Here is a 20410-nt window from a genome sequence, read left to right on the forward strand (position 1 = left end):
TATTCATGTCAAAGTATTGTAAAATAGGACATGGTATACTATGAATCAGAGTTTAAAGCAGTTAAGGAAGATAAATGTGCTGAAAAATACAAAGAATAAACACATAAATCTTAAAAGAACCTAGCACCAAATTTATGTCCATGTTGTCAATATTACATAACTTACAGAAATTCTACATTGAGCCTTAAGTGAGGATCGGGAAGAATTTTCGCAAGCATGTACATTATTTAAGTTTTAAAATTAGATACTTTATTTATTGACCTTTAATAGACTAATTCAAATAGAACCTTCATTCCCTTAATTTTTACAGACATTAACACATTTTTGTTTTAGTTTTCTTTCTGATCAACTTGTTTTTAATCTGTCATTCCATATGTATCAGATGATAAAGATGCTGGGTATGTTATAACACAAGGTTTATACAGACTCATTCAGTGAAGGTGAAATAGATGCGTGTATGGAAAACTAGAGATGTCTTAAATGTTTTGTGATATTCAAAATGAATGGGGAAACAATATTTCACATTTTAAAATTACTTACATATCAGGTTGTGGTAGCCAAAAGAGTTACAAATGAAAACTAAATTAACAAAAACTAAAGTTTGAGGCTGTCAATTAATTATCATGATTATCAAGTACACAGAATAACCCTATCCTTTGCCTATGTCAGTAAGTTACACTGTTCTATTCAGATAAAGTTTGGAAATCTTTTTTTTATTTTAATAAGCATTAATTTAGCATTTAAAAAGTGAGAATTCTGCATAATTGAGCAAGTAAATAGATTTACATAAATAGGAAAACTCAATCAAAGCCTTCAATGTGTCTATTTCCCACATCCTGACCTGTGTTTGTAAATCCTCGCAACATGTGAAGCAGATTATTTCCAAGATGCTTTTACTACTAGAGTACTTCATTCATAATTGTTTGCCCCAAATCATCACTTAACTTCTACTTTTCTCGTTTTATTAAAAGTAATTCATCGTTGATGTTTTCCTGCAAATTTTTTGAACAACTTTATTTTAAAAAACAAAGATAAATGAACAAATTTTAAGCATTTTTGCATAAAAGTATACAAATACATTTTTGTCAGTGCTTGCCTTTTTTTTTCTCTCAAAGGTTTGGTAGTGTGCATTAAGGTCTTACTAGTTACAATGAGCAAAAAGTACATGTAAAACAGGATGTAACCTGTAATTAGTCAAAGTTTTCTTGGTGTGTAAGGATTGGGTATAATGTTTTTCTTTTCTTTTCTTTTCTTTTTTCTTGAATTCACACAGTCTGTGAGTTGTTTCTGGGGTGTTCAGAGCTTTCTGGGGTTAGTATCCCATTATCAGTGACTGCATATTATGTCTGTTCTTTTGTGACTGGGTTATCTCACTCAGGATGATATTCTCTAGATGCAACCATTTTCTTAAGAATTTTGTTAAGTCATTGTTTCTGATAGCTGAGTAGTACTCCATTGTGTAAATGTACCACAATTTTTGTATCCATTCATCTACTGAAGGACATGTGGGTTCTTTCCAGCTTCTGGCTATTATAAATAGAAAGTTTGGAAATCTTAAATGGTATTCTAGTCCTGAGCAACCATTCGATGATGGATAGTAGATGGGACCTCTGTTAGTTCCTCTTTACTGAATGTCATTAAAGAGCTAGTCCACAGGCTAGTTCTGGTTCTGTTAGGATTTTCTTCCTGTCTCCTTTCTGTTCTATAAGGTCTGTTTACATTGGCATTCCACTTCCTGCCTTGGGTTTCATCCCCGAACCTGGCAGTTCTTGGATTTTACTTGTTAACTGAGGTTGAGATCATTATATCATATTGAAGTTTCCTCATGTCCTTTTTAAAGCCCCGAGATTGTTTTCTCTGTCTTCCTGTGATTCAGGTATCATGATTGTATAACTTCTTTAAAATGAGCTTCTATTTATATTGAAGTTAAATAGAAAGTTGATCATGCATTGCCTAGAAACATGACCATCAAGTTATTTCCTGTGTAATATTAGTAACTATCCCTTGGAGACAGATATTCTAGACTTTGAATCTTAATTAAAGATCCCCAGTATCATGTAGGTTACTCATTAATTTAAAAAATCAATTTACTTTGCAGTTTCTTATGTCATAGCGAGTTTTTAGTGTTTTTAATGCGATATGCCGGATGCTTTCTTCAGGACAGATAACATTTGGTTCAGAGACGTAGGATATTGAAACATTGAGTATGGCAGGCTGAGAATATGTACAGGACACCCTGGCTGTTCACTGTTGACTCTTAACGCACAATTGTAAGCTTAAGTCTCATGTGTGTTATAAGACGGAATTGTGTGAATTTACCATTCACTTTAAAAAAGTATATCTGTTTGCCTGTTGAAATTTTGTTCAGCTTTTATGGTAGTTTACTAGATAATCTTCCACGAAAACTCTAGTAAACATTTGGTGCAGAGCATGTTCGGGCAAGTGATTATCGGTGAACTTATTGTTGTAAGAGCATCTAGAAGGGGCTTCTGAGATGGTTCTGTAGTTAAGAGCACTGGCTGCTTTTCCAGAGGTCTAGAATTCAATTCCCAACGACCACATGGTGGCTCATGATCAACTATAAAGGGATCTGATGCCCTCTTATGGCCTGCAGATGTATACACAGACAGAACATTCATACATTAAAAAAAAGTCTCCAGAAGAGCACAACGAATTCAAATTAGAAAGACTAATTACAACCTTAATAGATGAGTCTTTGAACTTTATATTTTATATGCAGTAGTCCTGATGGCTCTAGATAGTGAACAGGTCTCAGGGCTAGCCAGAAAGCCCATAATGAAAATAGAATAAAACGATGAAACGCAAGGAAGTCTTGATACCATGGCACATGTCTTGCACTCCTATATTAAGATAGATGGGAAGTAGAAAAAAAGAGAAGGCAAAAGGATAGCTAGGCTGAAGTACACAGCACTATTGCAAGGAAGAGAAACTCTGCCTTACATGAGGTAGGAAGAGTGGACCAACATCTGAGATTGTCCTCTGACCTCGACATTCACACACACACACACACACACACACACACACACTCACGCATACACACACACCCCTAAGGAAAGAAAAAAGTGATTCTCTGACCTCAACCCCTAAGACATAAATGCCCACCCAGTATTTGAACAAAGTACAGATAACTACTACTTCTCCACGAACTCTGAAATTTATGATCATTTAGTACCCAATTCATCTTTGAAATGACTTTTATTGAAGTAAATCAGCAGTGGAGCTCAGTGGCAGATGCTAAATTTTGTAAGTGAACAGGAATGAATCGCATCACAGGTTTCTCACACTTCTTAAGCTGTTTGACTTCGGCAATTATAAGGCAGTCAGGTTAGTCTCGTGTGCATCAATAAAGATAAACTTCAACACCCATAGAACAGTTTGTCAGTTATATTGTGTATCGCATTAGAATCATCTCCCTCATATTAGGCAGTTTTAAATTACCGTGTGGAATGGTTCTGTTTTCTAAGTAGATACCTAGTCGTAGTTTTAGAAAAATTATCAGAACATTCCTTTGTCATGCGTGCCTATTCCGGTTTAATAAAAAAGAACTGACAACCAAGTTCAATTTTCTGCTGCTGAGACATACCATCTTAGTTTCTCCTACATAAAACAAATACATACTTGTTTCACCACCGTATTCAGAATGACAAATTGTGCAGTCGATCTCTCAGACGTGGTGATTCAAATGGTGGTTCCTGGAAGCTAAGCCAAGGAGGAAGGAATGGTGTGTGGGGAGGCTGCAGAAGGTAGATGAATGGCTACGATAATGTCAGATATGTAAAGGAAGCTCTGAAATCCTGTCACACAGTATGACCATAACTGACAAGATTTCATAAGCCTTTTTAACTCGGAAACCTGATTTAAATATTTCCGTGTACATATGTCTCAAACATTGTTCCCATGATTATCTACAACTCACATTTTTGTGTATTGGTCAAAAAAATTAAAACTATACATGATGTAAATTCACGTCCATAATAAATATGTATTCACTAACAATTGGCACGGTTTTTAATGATATATTATTAATTTTGTCCTGTGTTTTCTAATAAGGAAATGCTACCTTGGTACATAGGCTTTTCTATCATTTATCTAACTATGACTTTATGTTAGTGTGATATGTGTAAGGAAAATGTGCTGATCAAATGTAAAATTCAGATATTTTAATTGTAATTTTCTTTCTTTCAGAATTACTTACTGTCATCTACCTTTCCAGAGTAAATGGCTCTATGTTGGAACAGAAAGAGGAAATACACATATTGTAAATATTGAATCTTTCATTCTTTCTGGATATGTCATCATGTGGAACAAGGCAATTGAACTGTGAGTTTGAACCTGCCTGTCACTTTACCTGACAAAACTAGTGCATGTAACCTGTGGAATTATAGTTAGTTAATAAATCCATTGCTAATGTTTAACCAGTTTAAATGAAATTGAACTAAAACCACAGATAACTTTAAAATATAGTTGATCTAATGTGTGTTATTTTATGTAAATTGTCTTTTAATTATCCTCTACTTCTTAAGATACATTAGAAATATATGTTATTTCAGAATTTTGTCATAATTTTTGACAGTTATTTTTTGCTAGTGACATATTCTGGGGTCTTGGAAATCAATATTAGAGACAGAAAATACACCAACATGTTGATAGTTGCAGCTTTTAAGTAGCAAAACAGCATAAGATTTTTCTTTTAACTTTTGATATAATATAAAAAATAATCTCTTTTAAACTCTAACAAATAACAAAAACATGAATGTTGAATTATTTTCTGAATCGGAACACTTTTATTATATACAAAAGCTGTAAGTGGAAGAGTCTAGTATATGGTTTAACCTGAATTTCCATAATACATTCCCTTCATATGATTCTATGATTAGAAATGGAGTATATCATGATTAGTGTGTGGCTCAGCAGTTAAGAGCACTGACTACTCTTCCCAAGGTCCTGAGTTCAAATTCAAGCAACCACATGGTGGCTCACAACCATTTGTAATGGGATCTGATGCCCTCTTCTGGTGTGTCTGAACAACAGTGTACTTATATATAATAAATAAATCTTTATAAAATGGAGTACATCAATAATTGAAAACAGTTGAATATTTGGTTGCGTTTGCATATATTCTTACTATGCAAATTTATAAGGGTATAATACTTAACATATCTAACTCAAGAGTTTTGAAATGTTTCAGTACAGATTGTTTCTATGAAACATCTTAATTGTTTTCACTAGTTTATCATGCAGTACACTTTAATAATTGTTGGTCCAGCCAAACCCCACAGATAGCAGTTTTGGTTTGTTGGCTATAATTATTTACTAAAGAATAATTATGGATATTTTCAGAAGCATTCACCTTTCTAGGACACTTTATGCAAGTGTATATTACACGTGAATATAACAACAACAGTTCTATGAACTTTCCTTTGTAACCTTGTATAAGTTTTTCTTTAAAATATTCTATATAATACAAATAGTGATTCTGATTTTCACTAGTAGAACAACAATCTCAATACATACTGTTGAATATGATCTATCTTTTGTCATTAAATTAGGAAATATATATACATATACATATACACATACACATGTATATATATATAGTCAGTAAGATCAATGATACTATATCCATTTTAGATGAAAAAATGTTTGTCAATGGGTTGAATAAATGCATTCACAAAATTTACCAACATCTAATCCGCTATATCTCTGAATCATATTCAGGAGTCAATGTTAGAATTACTTATTTATCACTTTTAAAATAGTTTTTAAGATTCAAATAGTCCTTATTGTTTTGTAAAGGAGCTTTGTAGACTTTATCTGTCCTTAACAAATAAAGTGGAACTGCTCATTCAGACACACGTAGCTTATCCTTTCTAGAGGTAGTTTCTTTGCTTTCTCGCCCTCTGTAACAACTGGATCATGGAAAGGGCTGAAAATTGAGAAATAGTTCTTTTGTCATGTCAGATGATATGCTTAACCATAACATAATCATATTCAATAATCATGTTAAATTAGATTTATAAAGAAACCATGCCTTTTGGTTATGCTGGTGCATACATAATTATTTATTATTGGTTACAGTGGAAAATTCAGACAAACTAGATATAATCAATGAACTAGATTCCTCCAGGTCTTCAGTTTTCTGAAGGATGACTATTACTAGTTAGTCACTAAAGAGTTTCTTTTTCAATCCAGTGTGCCACTGTACTTTACTTTAGAGACAAAATCATAGAAAATTCCATGTCAAAGGAAATCTTAATTAACTAAGCAGCTTAAAATTTGGTTGAAATAGATTTACTACACGTTTGTGGCTATAGCATTTCTCTGTATTAATAAAATTCATTAAAAATATCAATGACTCAATTTCACAAAAATGTAATGAAATTATCATTTCAAAATGTAGGACCTTATTTTTATACCAAATTTAAAAACCACCAACCCTAGTTTACTAGATTTAATAGGAAGAAGATAAGTAGTTCAAACAATATCAACTAACTGGACCTCTCAGAACTCCCAAAGACGAAATCACCAACCAGAGAGTACACATGGGTGGCTCCCACTACATAGGTAACAGAGGACTGCCTTATCTGGCATCAATGGGAGGGAAGGAACTTGGTTCTGTGGAAACTGTCGCCCCAATGAAGGGGGATGTTAGAGGGGTGAAGTGGGAGTGGGTAGGTTGGTGGGGGAGCACCCTCTTAGAGGCAAAAGGGAAGGGGGATTGGATGGGAGATTTGCAGAGAGAAGACTAGGCAAAGGGACAACATTTGACATGTAAATAAATAAAATAGTCAATGAAGAAGAAAAGTAGCTCAGAAAGGAAAGCTGAAACTTCAGGCAAATTGCAGGCTTAGCTCTACTATCCTGGGAGTGTATGACAGCTTGATTTGTTTGCCATTTTCTGTTTTACATTATTGTTCTGATTTAACAGCTCCACCAAGACTCATCCAGGCCCAGTTGTACACTTAAGTGATAGCCCAAGAGATGAAGGAAAGGTAAGTATGCTACCTTATTCTCACTTTTGTTTTTCCCACTTTCAGAAAAAAAATGTATTTTATACTGTTTCTTGATGTTTAAAATCACAATTAGTTGGTTGCATTTGGTGGCATCTAAAAATAATACTTTTTGAGGGTATGCATGAACAAGTGAACAAGTAAATGAAATACTCTTGCTACTAATGCTAAGTTTTTAGTTTACTCAGCAGTAAAACTGATACTTAAATCTGCATTGGGGAGAAGGTAGCAGAACAGCATTTAGTTCTAAATTTTATATGATTAATTAATTATATGATGTCATTGATCATGTGTCTGTAATTTGGTTTAAGTATTACCAAAGTTGTGACCAACATCCAGTAACAATTAGATAATTTTGATTTTCTTATATATCTACACTAATATAGAAAAAGTATCTGTCCATTTTGTTATGATAAAAAATGTCCAAGGTATTAGTGAATCACATCTCTGTGTGTACCTGTTCTAGAGTTTCTAGGTATGGTTAGAAAATGAAGACTGACTTGCTCAACGAATCAATCCCTTGATGTTTCATACTATGATGGCAGTATTGGGGGTTGTGAAAAGGTAGGAGGGAAGACAGTTTAGTTGGAGGAGTAGGTCAAGAGGTTCTTGGGTCTGTTTTTCCTCTGGCATCTTCCTATATGCAGTTCCTTTGTATTGTGGCCTTCTGTGACATGAAAAGCTCAGGTCTGCCTCATCCCCAAGACTAGTAAGGACTAGACTGATTGAAATGGTAAACCAGGGGCTGGAGAGGTAGCTCAGCGGTTAAGAGCACTGACCACTCTTCCAGAGGTCTTGAGTTGAATTCCTAGCAACTAACTACATGGTGGCTCATGACCATCTGTAATGGGATCCGATGCCCTCTTGAAATGTATCTGAAGACAGCTACAGTGTGCTTGAATACATAAATGAAGCTGTAAACCATATTTTTTTCCTTTTGCTCTCCTAGATATTTTGGTCACGGCTATGCAGATGTTGCCAACACATTATCAGATTATAAAAACAATTCTGATTATTTTCTAATTGGCCCTTGATAATGAAATGGTTTATACCTCAAGATTAAAAAAAAAACCTAAATCTTTATGGATATCTTGTCAAGTATATAATTCTTACTAGGAACTATAAAAATTAGTAAATTATTTACTGTAGGCTCAGTGTTTTTAAGTTAATTATTTACTTTGAAAAGATAGGAACTAAGGTAGTCTAACAAAACTTCAACATGGAAGGCAAATCATCTGAGGAAGAAGCATTAATCCATCAATGGAACATAATGCCAACCAGGTTTCTCAAAGTTTATTTTCTGTTGACAAAACCTCACACGATGCCTCAGCAAAGAACTACAGGCAGCTGAGGGATGCTGGGAGAGGAAAGAACGGTCCTCCCCATGCAATAGCTCAGCTACTGGTTCTCTAATGCCTAGTGGTCAGCTCTGAAAACATACACATAATAAATAACACAGACGGAACAAGGTGTCTATAATGAACAAAGCTGTACATAATAAGCATTAAGTCACATATATGTATATACAAATATGTAACATGTAACCAATTAATGAAAAATAAGGCCATTCATTCAAAATAGAGCAAAGAGGTATGTGGGGGGGGTTAGAGGGGAAAAAAGGAAAGAGGAAATGATGTAATTATATTATAATCTCAAAAATAAAAATATTTTTTAAAATTGCTTTTGGTACTTAAAAAGCAAATGAAGAAACTTTTCCCCCCAAATGAGTAAAATACAGATATAGTTTCTTCTGGGGGTGTGGAGGAAACACCATCACTGGGAGTCGGAGAAATGTAGTTATGCCATTTTTCCATCAGACCGGAAAATGTTAAAAGTAATGATCTTAGATAATGGAAAAGACCATGCAAATGTGCAGATGTGGACAACATGTCACCATTTGCATTAGACATGCATATATATATATGTATATATATATATATATATATATATATATATATATATGCACAGAAACTGTATTATAATCATTTAGGGCACATGTTTTAAATCATTTGGTCTGGACAATTCCTTCAGATATTCACACTATTTATGAAAATAAGACATAATATGTCTAATAACCAAATGTTAAATAAATAAATGCTGATACACACTTAATGAGAACTTAAGGCCCATTTTGAAAAGAAAATTCTAGAACAGTGTGGTATAAAACCATGTGAATGATGCACATGTATTAGTTTGTGTATACTACATGCCCAAGAACAAAAGCCTGAGTAGATTTGTACAATTCTGGGGAGGACACTGGACATGATACTGGGGAAAATGGTAAAAGGTATTTGTGTGTGTGTGTGTGTGTGTGTGTGTATGTGTGTGTGTATATATCCTAGTTTTTATTAAAGAATACAGAATATGGTGACTGTGTATTGACAATTAAAAAGGATTATAAAATAAATGAACATTGATGCAGAACACCAAGGTCAATGTGTTGCTCAGCAAGATTAGTCTGTTGCCCAGTAAATCTTACCTCTCAGTAGGCCAAGGTTTTGTTTTTACTATATTCAGTATTGTTAATCTTTTGGTTGTGCTTTTTGTTGACTAAGTCTTTCCTTTCTTGACAAAAACCATAATCCGACTTTTCTATCAATTTTAAGTATTTATATTTTATAATCCAAATTTAATTTCTGCATAAGTAATTTCATGCTGTTTGGACATAGGGAATATATTTTTGTTTTGTATATTCAAATATACGTTTCTCAGTGATTTGCAAGTTTCATTTATCAAATGATTTATTTGTTTTATCTCATGTTTTTAGATAACTGTATAATGTTTAGATTTATTGCTGTTCTCCTCATTTTTACTGTGTATGTGCATGTGTGTGTGTGTGTGTGTGTGTGTATGTCTGTGTGTGTATGTCTGTGTGTGTGTGTGTGTGTGTGTGTGTGTGTGTGTGTGTGGAGGGCCAGAGACAGTTTGTGGAGTTGGTCTTCTCTCATATAAGTTCTGGGGCTCAAACCCAGGTTGTCAAATTTGGCTGCAAGTGCCTTTCCCTGCTGAGACCATATTGCTTCCTTTTGACTTAATTTTTGTTATATTTATTTGATAATAGCTGATTATTATTAATATATAAAATATTGTTTTTTTTAAAAAAAAAATCTGGCAGTGTCACTAAATGCTTTGTTTTTAGTATCTGTCCTTAGATTCTCTAGAATGAATTATTTATGAAAGTATAACAAATGTAGAAAACTTTTGTTTATTTCCTTTCCAGCATAGATAGCTGTATGTGCCTTATGGTTTTTATTGGCCAACAGCCTGTACATTATTGAATGTAAATTATTTATTCCTGGATTTGGAGAGTTAGATAACAAGTTGAGGCCCTATATTCTCTCCTCACTTCCTCACTTACCCCTACACAGTAAACAAAAATATTTCACATATTTCTAGTATTGAAGGTTTTAAATTATAAATAGTGTTGAATTTGGATGAATGGGTTTCTACCCAGTGTAACCAAGTATCAGGTTAAGCATTCATTTTAATTTGTTTGAATATGTTGATTTCCTTATTTAAGCATTTCTTTTAATACTTCTGAGATAAACTGGATGTGGAGAGGGAAACCTTCATTGGAAGCTTGGTAGTGATGTAAGAAATGAAACAACGTACTGTTGTTAGGGTTCCTATGGAAACAAGATAATATACAGTCAAAAATAGAATCTCTCTCCTCCAAGACACTATTTCTAAGAAACTTGAACATCAGCGCGTCAAACAGAAAAGGGTGCTGTTTTTCTTAGAAACTCTATATGGGAATAATAAGAAGGCAGCTTTGTGGATTCTGTCAGTGTCTCTCCCAAACACTACATGCTCGCTACACCAAGCTTGGCAGGGCTAACCAACTTCTTAGAGTACTGCTTCCTGAAACTCGCCAGCTGTACCCAGCACCCCTGGCTTGCCTCACTCATTCTGGGGACACAAGGTATTGCACAATATGAAGTCTAGCTTGCACCTTTTCTAAAAATTTCCACAGGGGTCAAATGGTATGGCTCTCTAGTGAAGATGAGCTAGCTTCCCATGGAACAACTTTCACCGATGCCAGACGGGAGACAGGGAATGAATAATTTTCTTCCCTTTAGTTGGGCTGTTCTGAGGCATGATTTAGAGGTTAGGCCACAGATCCATACTGATGAAATACCTGCCAAATAATTATTGATGTGTCTCTTCTGACTCTCCTCGTGAATAATGGTTATCATAATTCTGAGTCATTTTGCTTCTGCTTCTCTTCACCTTCCCTCGGGTACTGCAATCCAGAGAGTCCATTTTCTCGTGAAGTATTAGCAGAAGAACCTTGCCTCAAGCTTGTTTCTATGAAACTCTGGTTCAGATAGCGCTAAATCATAACACCTGCAGCCTCTTTATCTTAAGAACAAAAGTGAGCCATTTGTGACTAGACACAATAAACTTCCATTCCTAAAATATGAGGTCCTTTATATCAAAATTTGCTGAGTCCTTCTCTAAATTGTTGCCACATAGATGGGATTTTTATAGTTTGATTGTCTTCTGTATGAAATCAAAGAATTTGTTGAAGAAATCAAGTGGAGTGATACTGAATCCTGGCACACAACAAAATCCTAATTATTTGGACATTTTTGTATGATAAATTGGAGTAATGACTAACCCAGACAATAATGTGAATGCCAAGAAGCACAGGCTGACAGGTCCCTGATATAGCTGTCTCCAGAAAGGCTCTGCCAGAGCCTGAGAAATACAGTTGGATGCTCTCAACCAACTATTGGACTGAGAATGGGGTCCTCAATGGAGTTAGAGAAAGAACTGAAGGAACTGAAGGGGTTTGCAACCCCATAGGAAGAACAACAATATCAATTAGCCAGACCCCCAGAGCTCCCAGAGACTAAACCACCAACCAAAGAGCACACATGGAGGGACCCATGGTTCCAGCTGCATATGTAGCAGAGGATGCTCTTATCAGGCATCAACAAGAGGAGAGTTCCTTGGCCCTGTGAAGGCTCAATATGCCTGTGTAGGGAAATGCCAGGGCAGGGAGATGGGAGGGAGTTGGTGGGTTGGGGAACACTCTCATGGGGGCAAGGGCAAGAGGGTATGGGATAGGGGGATTCTAGAGGGGAAACTGGGAAAGGGAATAACATTTGAAATAGTAAGAAAAGAAAATATCCAATAAAAATGTAAATATAAAAAATATCAAAAGGGGGGGAGATTAGGAGACCAAGTACTTATAATATGGCCTAAGGACAGTTACAAGAATGGGGAAATAAAATAGCATGTGTATTAGTTTTCTGGTACTGAAATAAGCTATTTCACTTATGGTAACTTAAAACAGCAAAACCCTATGTTATTACATGTATGCCAGAAAGCCAACAAAAGCATTACTGAACTGAACTCCTCTAGGCAACTCTGGAAAAGCTGATTTCTTGCCCTTCACGAATGTCACACATTCTTTGGCTCCCTTTGTTTTAGAGCTAACAGTAAACTATATTCCCAGCTTTGTCTATGACAACTATCTCTTTATGATCACATCTGGGAAAATTTCTTCTTTTTTAAGGACTCATTTTACTAGTTTGGGCTCACCTGGAAAATATAAGGCACCTCTTCCTTATAAACATTTAACCTAATTATATAATAAAGGTCCTTTTTTTCCATAGGAAAAACTTTTACATTGTGCTGAAATACCAACTATACCTCCTAGTACAGCATTAAGGAAGAAATTAGAAGAAACAGGAGTTGATTGAGAGCATTAACATGACTATACTGTTTGTCCAACTAAGTCCTCTCCTCAGTCCTCCCCAGAAGGCTTCCAAGGGTACTGTTTCTTCTTAGGAAGGAATAAATACTCTGAAAAGGCAGGTAACATATTTATAAAACTAGGCAGTGGCTGTCTTTTTTTTTTTTTAAGGTCTTTATTGACTGTAGGAAATGTTAGCAAAGAGCCAGTCTCCATAAGATAATATATGAGGATTAAATATCTACATTGGTAGAGGCCAGGTGGCCATATTTAACCATCTGGCAGGGCAGGCATAAATTACTGTAACAGGCAGCTAGGCTAGAGTGGCAATATATGAATCCATGGTATTAACTAATATCGTATGCCTTTCCTAGGAACACAATTAGGTGGGGCATTTGATTGGGATGTTGTTTGATTTTCATAATCATAAAGAAGTAAAGAGTAATTTTCTCTTAATACTTATCACCAACATGGAAAATTACATCTTATCAACTTTTCAAATGTGAGTCAATTCTCAAATCCTGCATTTAATGATCAAAGGCGGATCCTGTTGTTCTTGAAGATTCTGAAATGCTCTCTGAATATATATGGGATATAAATACATGTAGAAACATTAATGATCATTTGTAGAAGGTCTTTTTTCAGGAAAATTATCTAAAAGGTCAGAGCAGACATTAAAATGGACAGATCCAAAACCAATATTCTGGCTCTCTTATAGGTGGTGAGCTGTATGAACCAAGTAACCAGATGATTAATGAACTATTAGCCCAAGACTAAGTTAAAAGTATACTACCCATCAGCATAAAATATGCCATTTTTATTTAAGTGTAATGTGGACAGATAGGCTCAGTGATTTGGATTAACACTCTTTTTGGTCTCCTGACATAATTAGAGGTATAGTTAGGAGGACACAGCGAAAGTTCCTGAAAGTATCTTCATCTGCCAAGATTATTATCAGTGACAGTCTCATGTCTCCGAAGTTGCAGCAGAAATTAGTATAATTAGACTCAAATGATTCAGTGATATAGTGGTGGTAGACAAGGACAAATCCTTTTTGAATTCCATTGTGTGGATTTTTAAAAAAACCATCTTAGATCAAGTTTGGTAATAGGAAATCATTAGAAAAGTAAACAGTACAATCTATGCAGCTCTAGTGCATATCAACATCTGTCCGCAGATTTGAGCACAAGAATGAGCAGGTGAAAGCATCAGTATTTCCTCACTGTTTTCTTCTGTTTTCTGTAAAATAATATATTTCTCAGAAATTCTTTTTCTTCACTTAAAACAGATTTTCCATATAATACTTTCTAATAATATATTTCCCTCTGCCAGTTCCCCTGAGATCCTCCTCCCCTCCCATACTACTAAAATCCATACCATTTTTTTCTTTCTCTCATTATAATACCAACAGGCATTTAAATGATAAAATGCTAAAACGCCAGCCAATGAGTTTACAGGAGAGACCCATCGCCCCAGGTGCATATGCAGCAGAGGATAGCATTCTTTGGAATCAATGGGAGGAGAGGCCTTTGGTCCAGTGAAGGCTCATTTTTTTTTTCCAGTGTAGGGGAATGCCAAGGTGCTGTGGTGGGAGAGGGAGCACCTTCACGGAGGCAATGGGAAGGGAAGGGGGGATGGGATTGGGGGCAGGAGATAACATCTGAAATGTAAATGCAAAGATTATCCAACAAAAAGTAAAATACCATCTTATAAAATAAAAACAAATCAAAATAGTGCTAGACAGAAAAAGAGGTGAAGAAAAAGCACAAGAAACACACAGATGCTGAGACACACAGATTCATACACATAAAAATCTAATAAAAAATTGGAAACCATAATATATAAGTAAAAGTTATGCAAGGTTAAAAACAAAAAGCCTAAGCAATGCATGATGAGATGAAACACCTACAAAAACACAGAAGTGTTCATTTTGTGTTGGCTGTTGCTAAGGATGGGGCTAGTTTGTATACCAAGTGAGGATGCTTGCAGCTAAACATGAGACTGATCACGGGGACCCCAATGAAAGAGCTAGAGAAAGGACTGAAATAGCTGAAAGATTTGCGCCCTCATGGAAAGAACAACAAGCTAAGGAACTGAGGTGGAGAGAGTGATTGGGAGAGGGAGCACCTTCATGGAAGCAAGTTGAGGGGGAGGAGGGAGGGAGTTGTGTGGGAAGGGTATAACTTTTGAAATGTAAATACAGAGACTAGCCAATAAAATTTTAAAAAAGGATAAGTATGAACAGAACATATATGTATAAAATATTATAGTGGAACCCCTTTATACAATTTAAAAAAGATAAACTGGTATTGGTGACCCTCATGCCCGCACTGTAGTGGCAGAGACAGGGGACTCAGAATTCAAGCTTATTGTTGGCTATGTAGTTCAAGACCAACCTGGGGAGAGGCTGTCTCAGTTATCCAATTAGTTAATTAAACAAAAGCAGAAAAGTAATGAATGAGGCCAGGCCGTTGGCTTATGTCTTTATTCCTAGCACTTGGGAGGCTGGATCAACAGGATCATCAATAGAGCCAGCATAACTAGCCATACCTCAGTAGAATAAACAAGATGTAAGTGAAAAGTCACAAAAGATTACAACCAAGTTTTCCACATCCTTGGAATATAGTTTAACTTTTAAAAACCAATATGGTTTACATATCAACAGAAAAGGAAAAGTAGAATGAAAATGGATACAAAAGAGCCTTTAGTAAAATTCTTCTGATAAAAAAGGTATTTTTGGTACTGTAAGGGGAAAGTGAACCTGAGGTTGTAAAATTTACACAAAGGTATGACTATATCCTACGTAATGCTGAGTTTGTTTTTCTCAGTGATGAGAAGTGAGACAAAGATTCCTAAAATTTAACATTGCTTAGCTGTTGATAATATTAGTAATTTTTCTTCCATATGTATTTACAAAAAATAAATTGCAATATTTATCTGTATCTCATACATTTTAATATTTGGTATTTAAAATATTTTAATTTTTTGAGGATTTCATATCTGATCACTCATTCCCAACTCTTTCCACACTCATCCCCATCTCTAATCCCATCCAATTTCATGTTCTCTTTCCTTCCTTTAAATCCATCTAATTTGAATTCTCTGGTTTTCTACACATTGACCAGTAGTGTCTCTCTGTTTTATGGCTGATATCCACTTACAAGTGAGTGCACACCATGCATGTCCTTTTGGTACTAGACTACCTCACTTAGGATGATAAGTTCTATTGATTTGCCTGCAAAATTTTTATTGTCTTTGTTTTGAATAGCTGAATAGTATTTCATTACATAAATGTACCACACTTTCTTTATCCATCCTTCAGTTGAGGGACATTTAGATGGTTTCCAGTTTCTGGCTATTATGAATAAAGCTGCTATAAAAATAGTTGAGCAGGTATCTTTGTAGGATGTGGGAGCATCTTTTTGGTATATACCCAGGAGTGCTATAGCTGGGTCTTGAGGAAGGACTATTCCCAGTTTACTGAGAAACTGCCAAAATGATTTCCAAAGTGGTTGTACAAGTTTGCACTCTCACCAGCAATGAAGGATGTTGAACATTTTTTTTTAAGTGCTTCTCAGCCATTCAAGCTTCCTCTGTTGAGAAGTCTCTGTTTAGTTCTGTACCATATTTTAAAATTGGGTTACTTGGTTTTTTGGAGTCTAATTTGTTGAGTTCTTTGTAAATTTCTTCTATTATCCCTCTGTCAGATTTAGGGTTTGTGAAGACTCACAATCTGCAAGCTGCTAATTTGTCCTACTGACAGTGTCCTTTTCCTTACAGAAGCTTTTACGTTTCATGAGGTCCCATTTACCAATTGTTGGTCTTATTTATTTTATCTTAGCCATTCTGACTGGGTTTAGGTGAAATCTCAAGATAGTTTTAATTTGCATATTCTTTATTGCTAAAGATAATGGACATTTTAAGAAACTTTAACAAAAATATTTGAGATTATAGTATAATTACATCATTTCCCCTTCCTTTTCCTTCCTCTAAACCCTTTATTTTTCTCCTCCTGGATTTTTAATTCATGTCCTTCTTTCATTAATTGTTATTATATATATACATGTGCACATGCATATACACATGCATAAGTGTTCCTAAATATAGAATACTTATCTGTATATTGTTCCTTGTATGTATGTTTTCAGGGGTGACCATTTGATATTAGACAAAAAATTGGTGTATTTTACCCAGGAAAAATCTATTTCTCCTACTTTTAACATCTCTTCATTGTCTATAGTTCTCACAGAGTTCAGGCTTCTTGGGTTTTCCCCAGTTCATTTTGGCTTGTCTATTGATTTCTCCCTTGTTCAACTCATTTAGGAAGTCATGATGATGAAACTATATATGCTGTGTTACTTCTGACATTCCCAGGAGACAGATGGTCATTCTACCTACTCTTCGGCAAAGTTCTCTGAGTCTTAAGTGCTAGAGCTGTTTTATAGATATATCTATTGGTACTCAGCTTCACAACTCTATTTTGATTGGTTGTGTTTTCTGTAATGGTCTCTGTTGCAAGTTTCCTTGAGCAGTGAAGACTATATTTATCTGTGGTGTAAAGACAAATATTTGGAGTATAAGTAGGGATTATGGTGGTTCGGTAAAGTGATGGATTTCGGTTTCTTCCCAACATCCATGACTTCACTAGTCCTGGGAAGCTGATGAGTTTTCCAGTACCAGGCATGCTTTCCCTCTTATTGAGCATGTTTTAAGTCCATGTGGAAAGCTGTTGGACAGCATCGAGGTGTAGACCCCATTACTGCACTGTTAGGGTTATGGTGCCATAATGGTTGTAGGGATTCATAGATCTCATAGCTGGGCAGGGCCATTGGTTGTTTTCTCCTTTGGATGCTTGCCTGGTACCATCTGCTACCACAAAAGCTAGTCCTAAGTGAGGAGACAATCATTTCAGTTCCAGCTCAGGACTATCTGATCCCTGTGCCAAAACTTCACCGTGTTTCCAATAATTGAAACTTATCTCCACCTCTGGTGATCAACCATGCACAATAGCATTACCTTGTACTATTTTTGACCAACAACTCAAAAGAGGGCTTGTTATAACTAGTATTAGAGATTTTGTTAGGTGGTCTTTGGATCTTGGAGGGAACATTGTCATCCTACATGGGAAATTGTTATTTAAAACTATATATCTATGTGTATTATCATTTTTATTATGCAGTTAATATTACTTTTATTCTCCATCTGTATTTATCTCTCCTCCATTACAACCCTTCTTTCCCCCATTTTCCATATACCATGCCATTCTTTTATTATTCCTGACAGTTGTTCCTTTTTAATTTTACCACCACTGACCAGTTATTCCAGAATATCTACTCGAATCTAAAGATTTGGAGCTAGACACCTCCAATGAGAAAAAAAATATGCAATATCTGTCTTTTGGGGTTGGAGATTCTTTGTGAATTTCACATCACATACCCCAATCCTATTCATCTCCCTGTCCTTTCATTTCTGCCCTCCATTCTTGGAGCTTCTCCCCAAAAGAAAAAAAAATCTTACCATGGAAGCTGTAGTATGTCATGGTGTGAATGTAAACCCTTTTACCCAAATAGCTATACTTGCTAATATTCATTGCAATTGGTTTAGTTAGAGGCTTCTGGTGTCCACTATCCTATCAATAGAGGATCCTCATTGGGAATCCTTTTGGATATCCAGTTGTTGCCCTTGTATTATGGAGGTTCTGAAGCTTTAGATCTGCAGGACCAGTTCCTTCACATGCTTCTGCAATTCATAGACAGTGTGAATGTTGGGATGGGTCAACTGTGAGCCCTACATTTGGGCCTGGGTCAAAGTTGAGTTGGTCAACCTACCAGCTCTCCTATGCTCATGTCACCAGGGCCAGCTTTCATGTTTTGCCCAGAAGAGGGATGAGGACAATTCTCCTGATCTTGTATCCCTGGAGCCCACTCTCTGGGTTCACATTACCAGGGCTAGCTGTACCATGCTGCTCAGGTCCAGTGCAAAAATGCTTTTCTAAGTGCTGCAGCTGATGAGGGGGTGGGGTCAGCTGATGAGGGGTTGGCAGAGTCAGCTCTCCTGCCATAGGCCAGGGGTGGGACCAGTTTAGCACAGTGCTATGACATCAACATGGCCTCTCGAGGTAACATAGGCCTTGGACATCAACACAGACCCTGGTTGTGATAGAACCACAGACCCAGACATGTCCCCTGGAGGCAACATAGGCTCAGATCTGACCATGGTCTTAGGTGGCAGCACAAGCTACTCAGATCAGTATGTCCTCCAATGACAGCACAACCTTCAGATGTCTACATGGTCTCAGGTGACAGTCTAGTCCACAGACATCCACATGCCCTTTGGTGGTAACTTGGGCCACAGACATCGACACAGATCCCAGCAGCAACAGAATTATTGACCATGGTCTTCAGTGGCAGCCTGGGATATGATATCACCATGGCCTCAGATGGCAGCACAGACCTCCCAGATAAGTTTGGCTCCTGGCAAACTCAGGCAGAAACCTAGACCATTGACATCTAGATGACTTTCAGGGCCAGTACAGGCTACAGATGTTAATACAGACCCCAGCTGCCACAAGGCCACAGACCCAGATGTGGCCCCCGATTGCAGCCTGGGCCCAGGCATCACCATGGTCCCAGGTGCTCAGCTTCCTCATATTTACTTGTTCTTCACCACTGTTGAATCTCCAGTTCCACCTCCTTCCACAGCGCATGAGCCACTTGGCTTGGTTTTCTCTCCTCTCTGTATATCACACACTCCACCTTTCTCTTCTCTCTATCACACATACACTGGTCTCAGTGGTGCTGCCTCAGGCAGTCACTTGGATGTCTTTCTTCCAGCCGCCTCTCAGCTGCAGACAGTTGAAACAATTTAATTGCTACTTTTATTTCACTGGTTCTCATAGGTCTGTTTAAATTATTTATTTCATCTTTAGATATTCATCAAGAAATCCAGCCAATATTGTAGATTTTTCTGGGTTAGGTGATCAATCAGTGTATGTATCATATTTTGTTTGTTGCTTTCAAACTTTTAATTTTTTTATGCTTTAATTACTTAGAAATATTGTTTCCAAAGTATTCTTGTCATTGACCTTGGATTATACTACACTGTAGTAAACAATTTTGATTGTTTGGAATTTAATACTTACTTTTCAAATAGATAATCTCTTCTCACACAGTTTTAATACCTTATGAGAAAATAATACACATGTGACCCAATCTTTCCTTTATGTTTTTTTCATTTAATTATAAGATATATCTTTAATATATTTATGCTTATATATTGAGCATTATAATTTTTTTGTAGTTGTATCTGGCTACGTCATGGTCTTGCTTTTGCAAGACTCAGCATTCCAGAGTGACCTAGTTAATGTTTGTTGGATTTTTGAAGCTGCTTTTCTCTTCTTTAATTCTATAAGTGATTCTACTGTCTTACTTTCAGCATTGTATTTTTATATATCTATCTCAATAACTTAAGATATTTTGAAATCCAATATTTCATATCTTACAGGCTTACTAGAGTTTTTCACAGTGTTTTCTAGACAAGGAAATTTTGTCTTTTAATAATTATTTTTAAGTGTCTGAAAAGACTTAAAAATTTAAATTTATCTGTGGCTTATATTTGTAAGAATTGTCTTACTGATATATTTTTAAAGACTTATTTTATTTATATGAATATACTC

The 20410-nt window shown here is 35.9% G+C and overlaps 1 protein-coding gene across 4 annotated transcripts in view; it reads left to right on the forward strand.

Annotated features, from left to right (window-relative positions):
• Positions 1-20410, forward strand: part of STXBP5L (syntaxin binding protein 5L) — a gene marked incomplete at both ends in the record, with an annotated part of 275448 nt that overhangs the window by 89012 nt on the left and 166026 nt on the right. For all 4 annotated transcript variants that reach the window (XM_080918648.1, XM_080918650.1, XM_080918649.1 and 1 more), the window contains 2 exons: positions 4207-4341; positions 6950-7013. In XM_080918648.1, coding sequence (XP_080774774.1) covers positions 4207-4341; positions 6950-7013 — 199 coding nt within the window. The remainder of the gene's footprint in view (positions 1-4206; positions 4342-6949; positions 7014-20410) is intronic.

The sequence above is a fragment of the Micromys minutus genome, assembly GCF_963924665.1.
Source record: "Micromys minutus genome assembly, chromosome: 7".
Classification (NCBI taxonomy): Eukaryota; Metazoa; Chordata; class Mammalia; order Rodentia; family Muridae; genus Micromys; species Micromys minutus.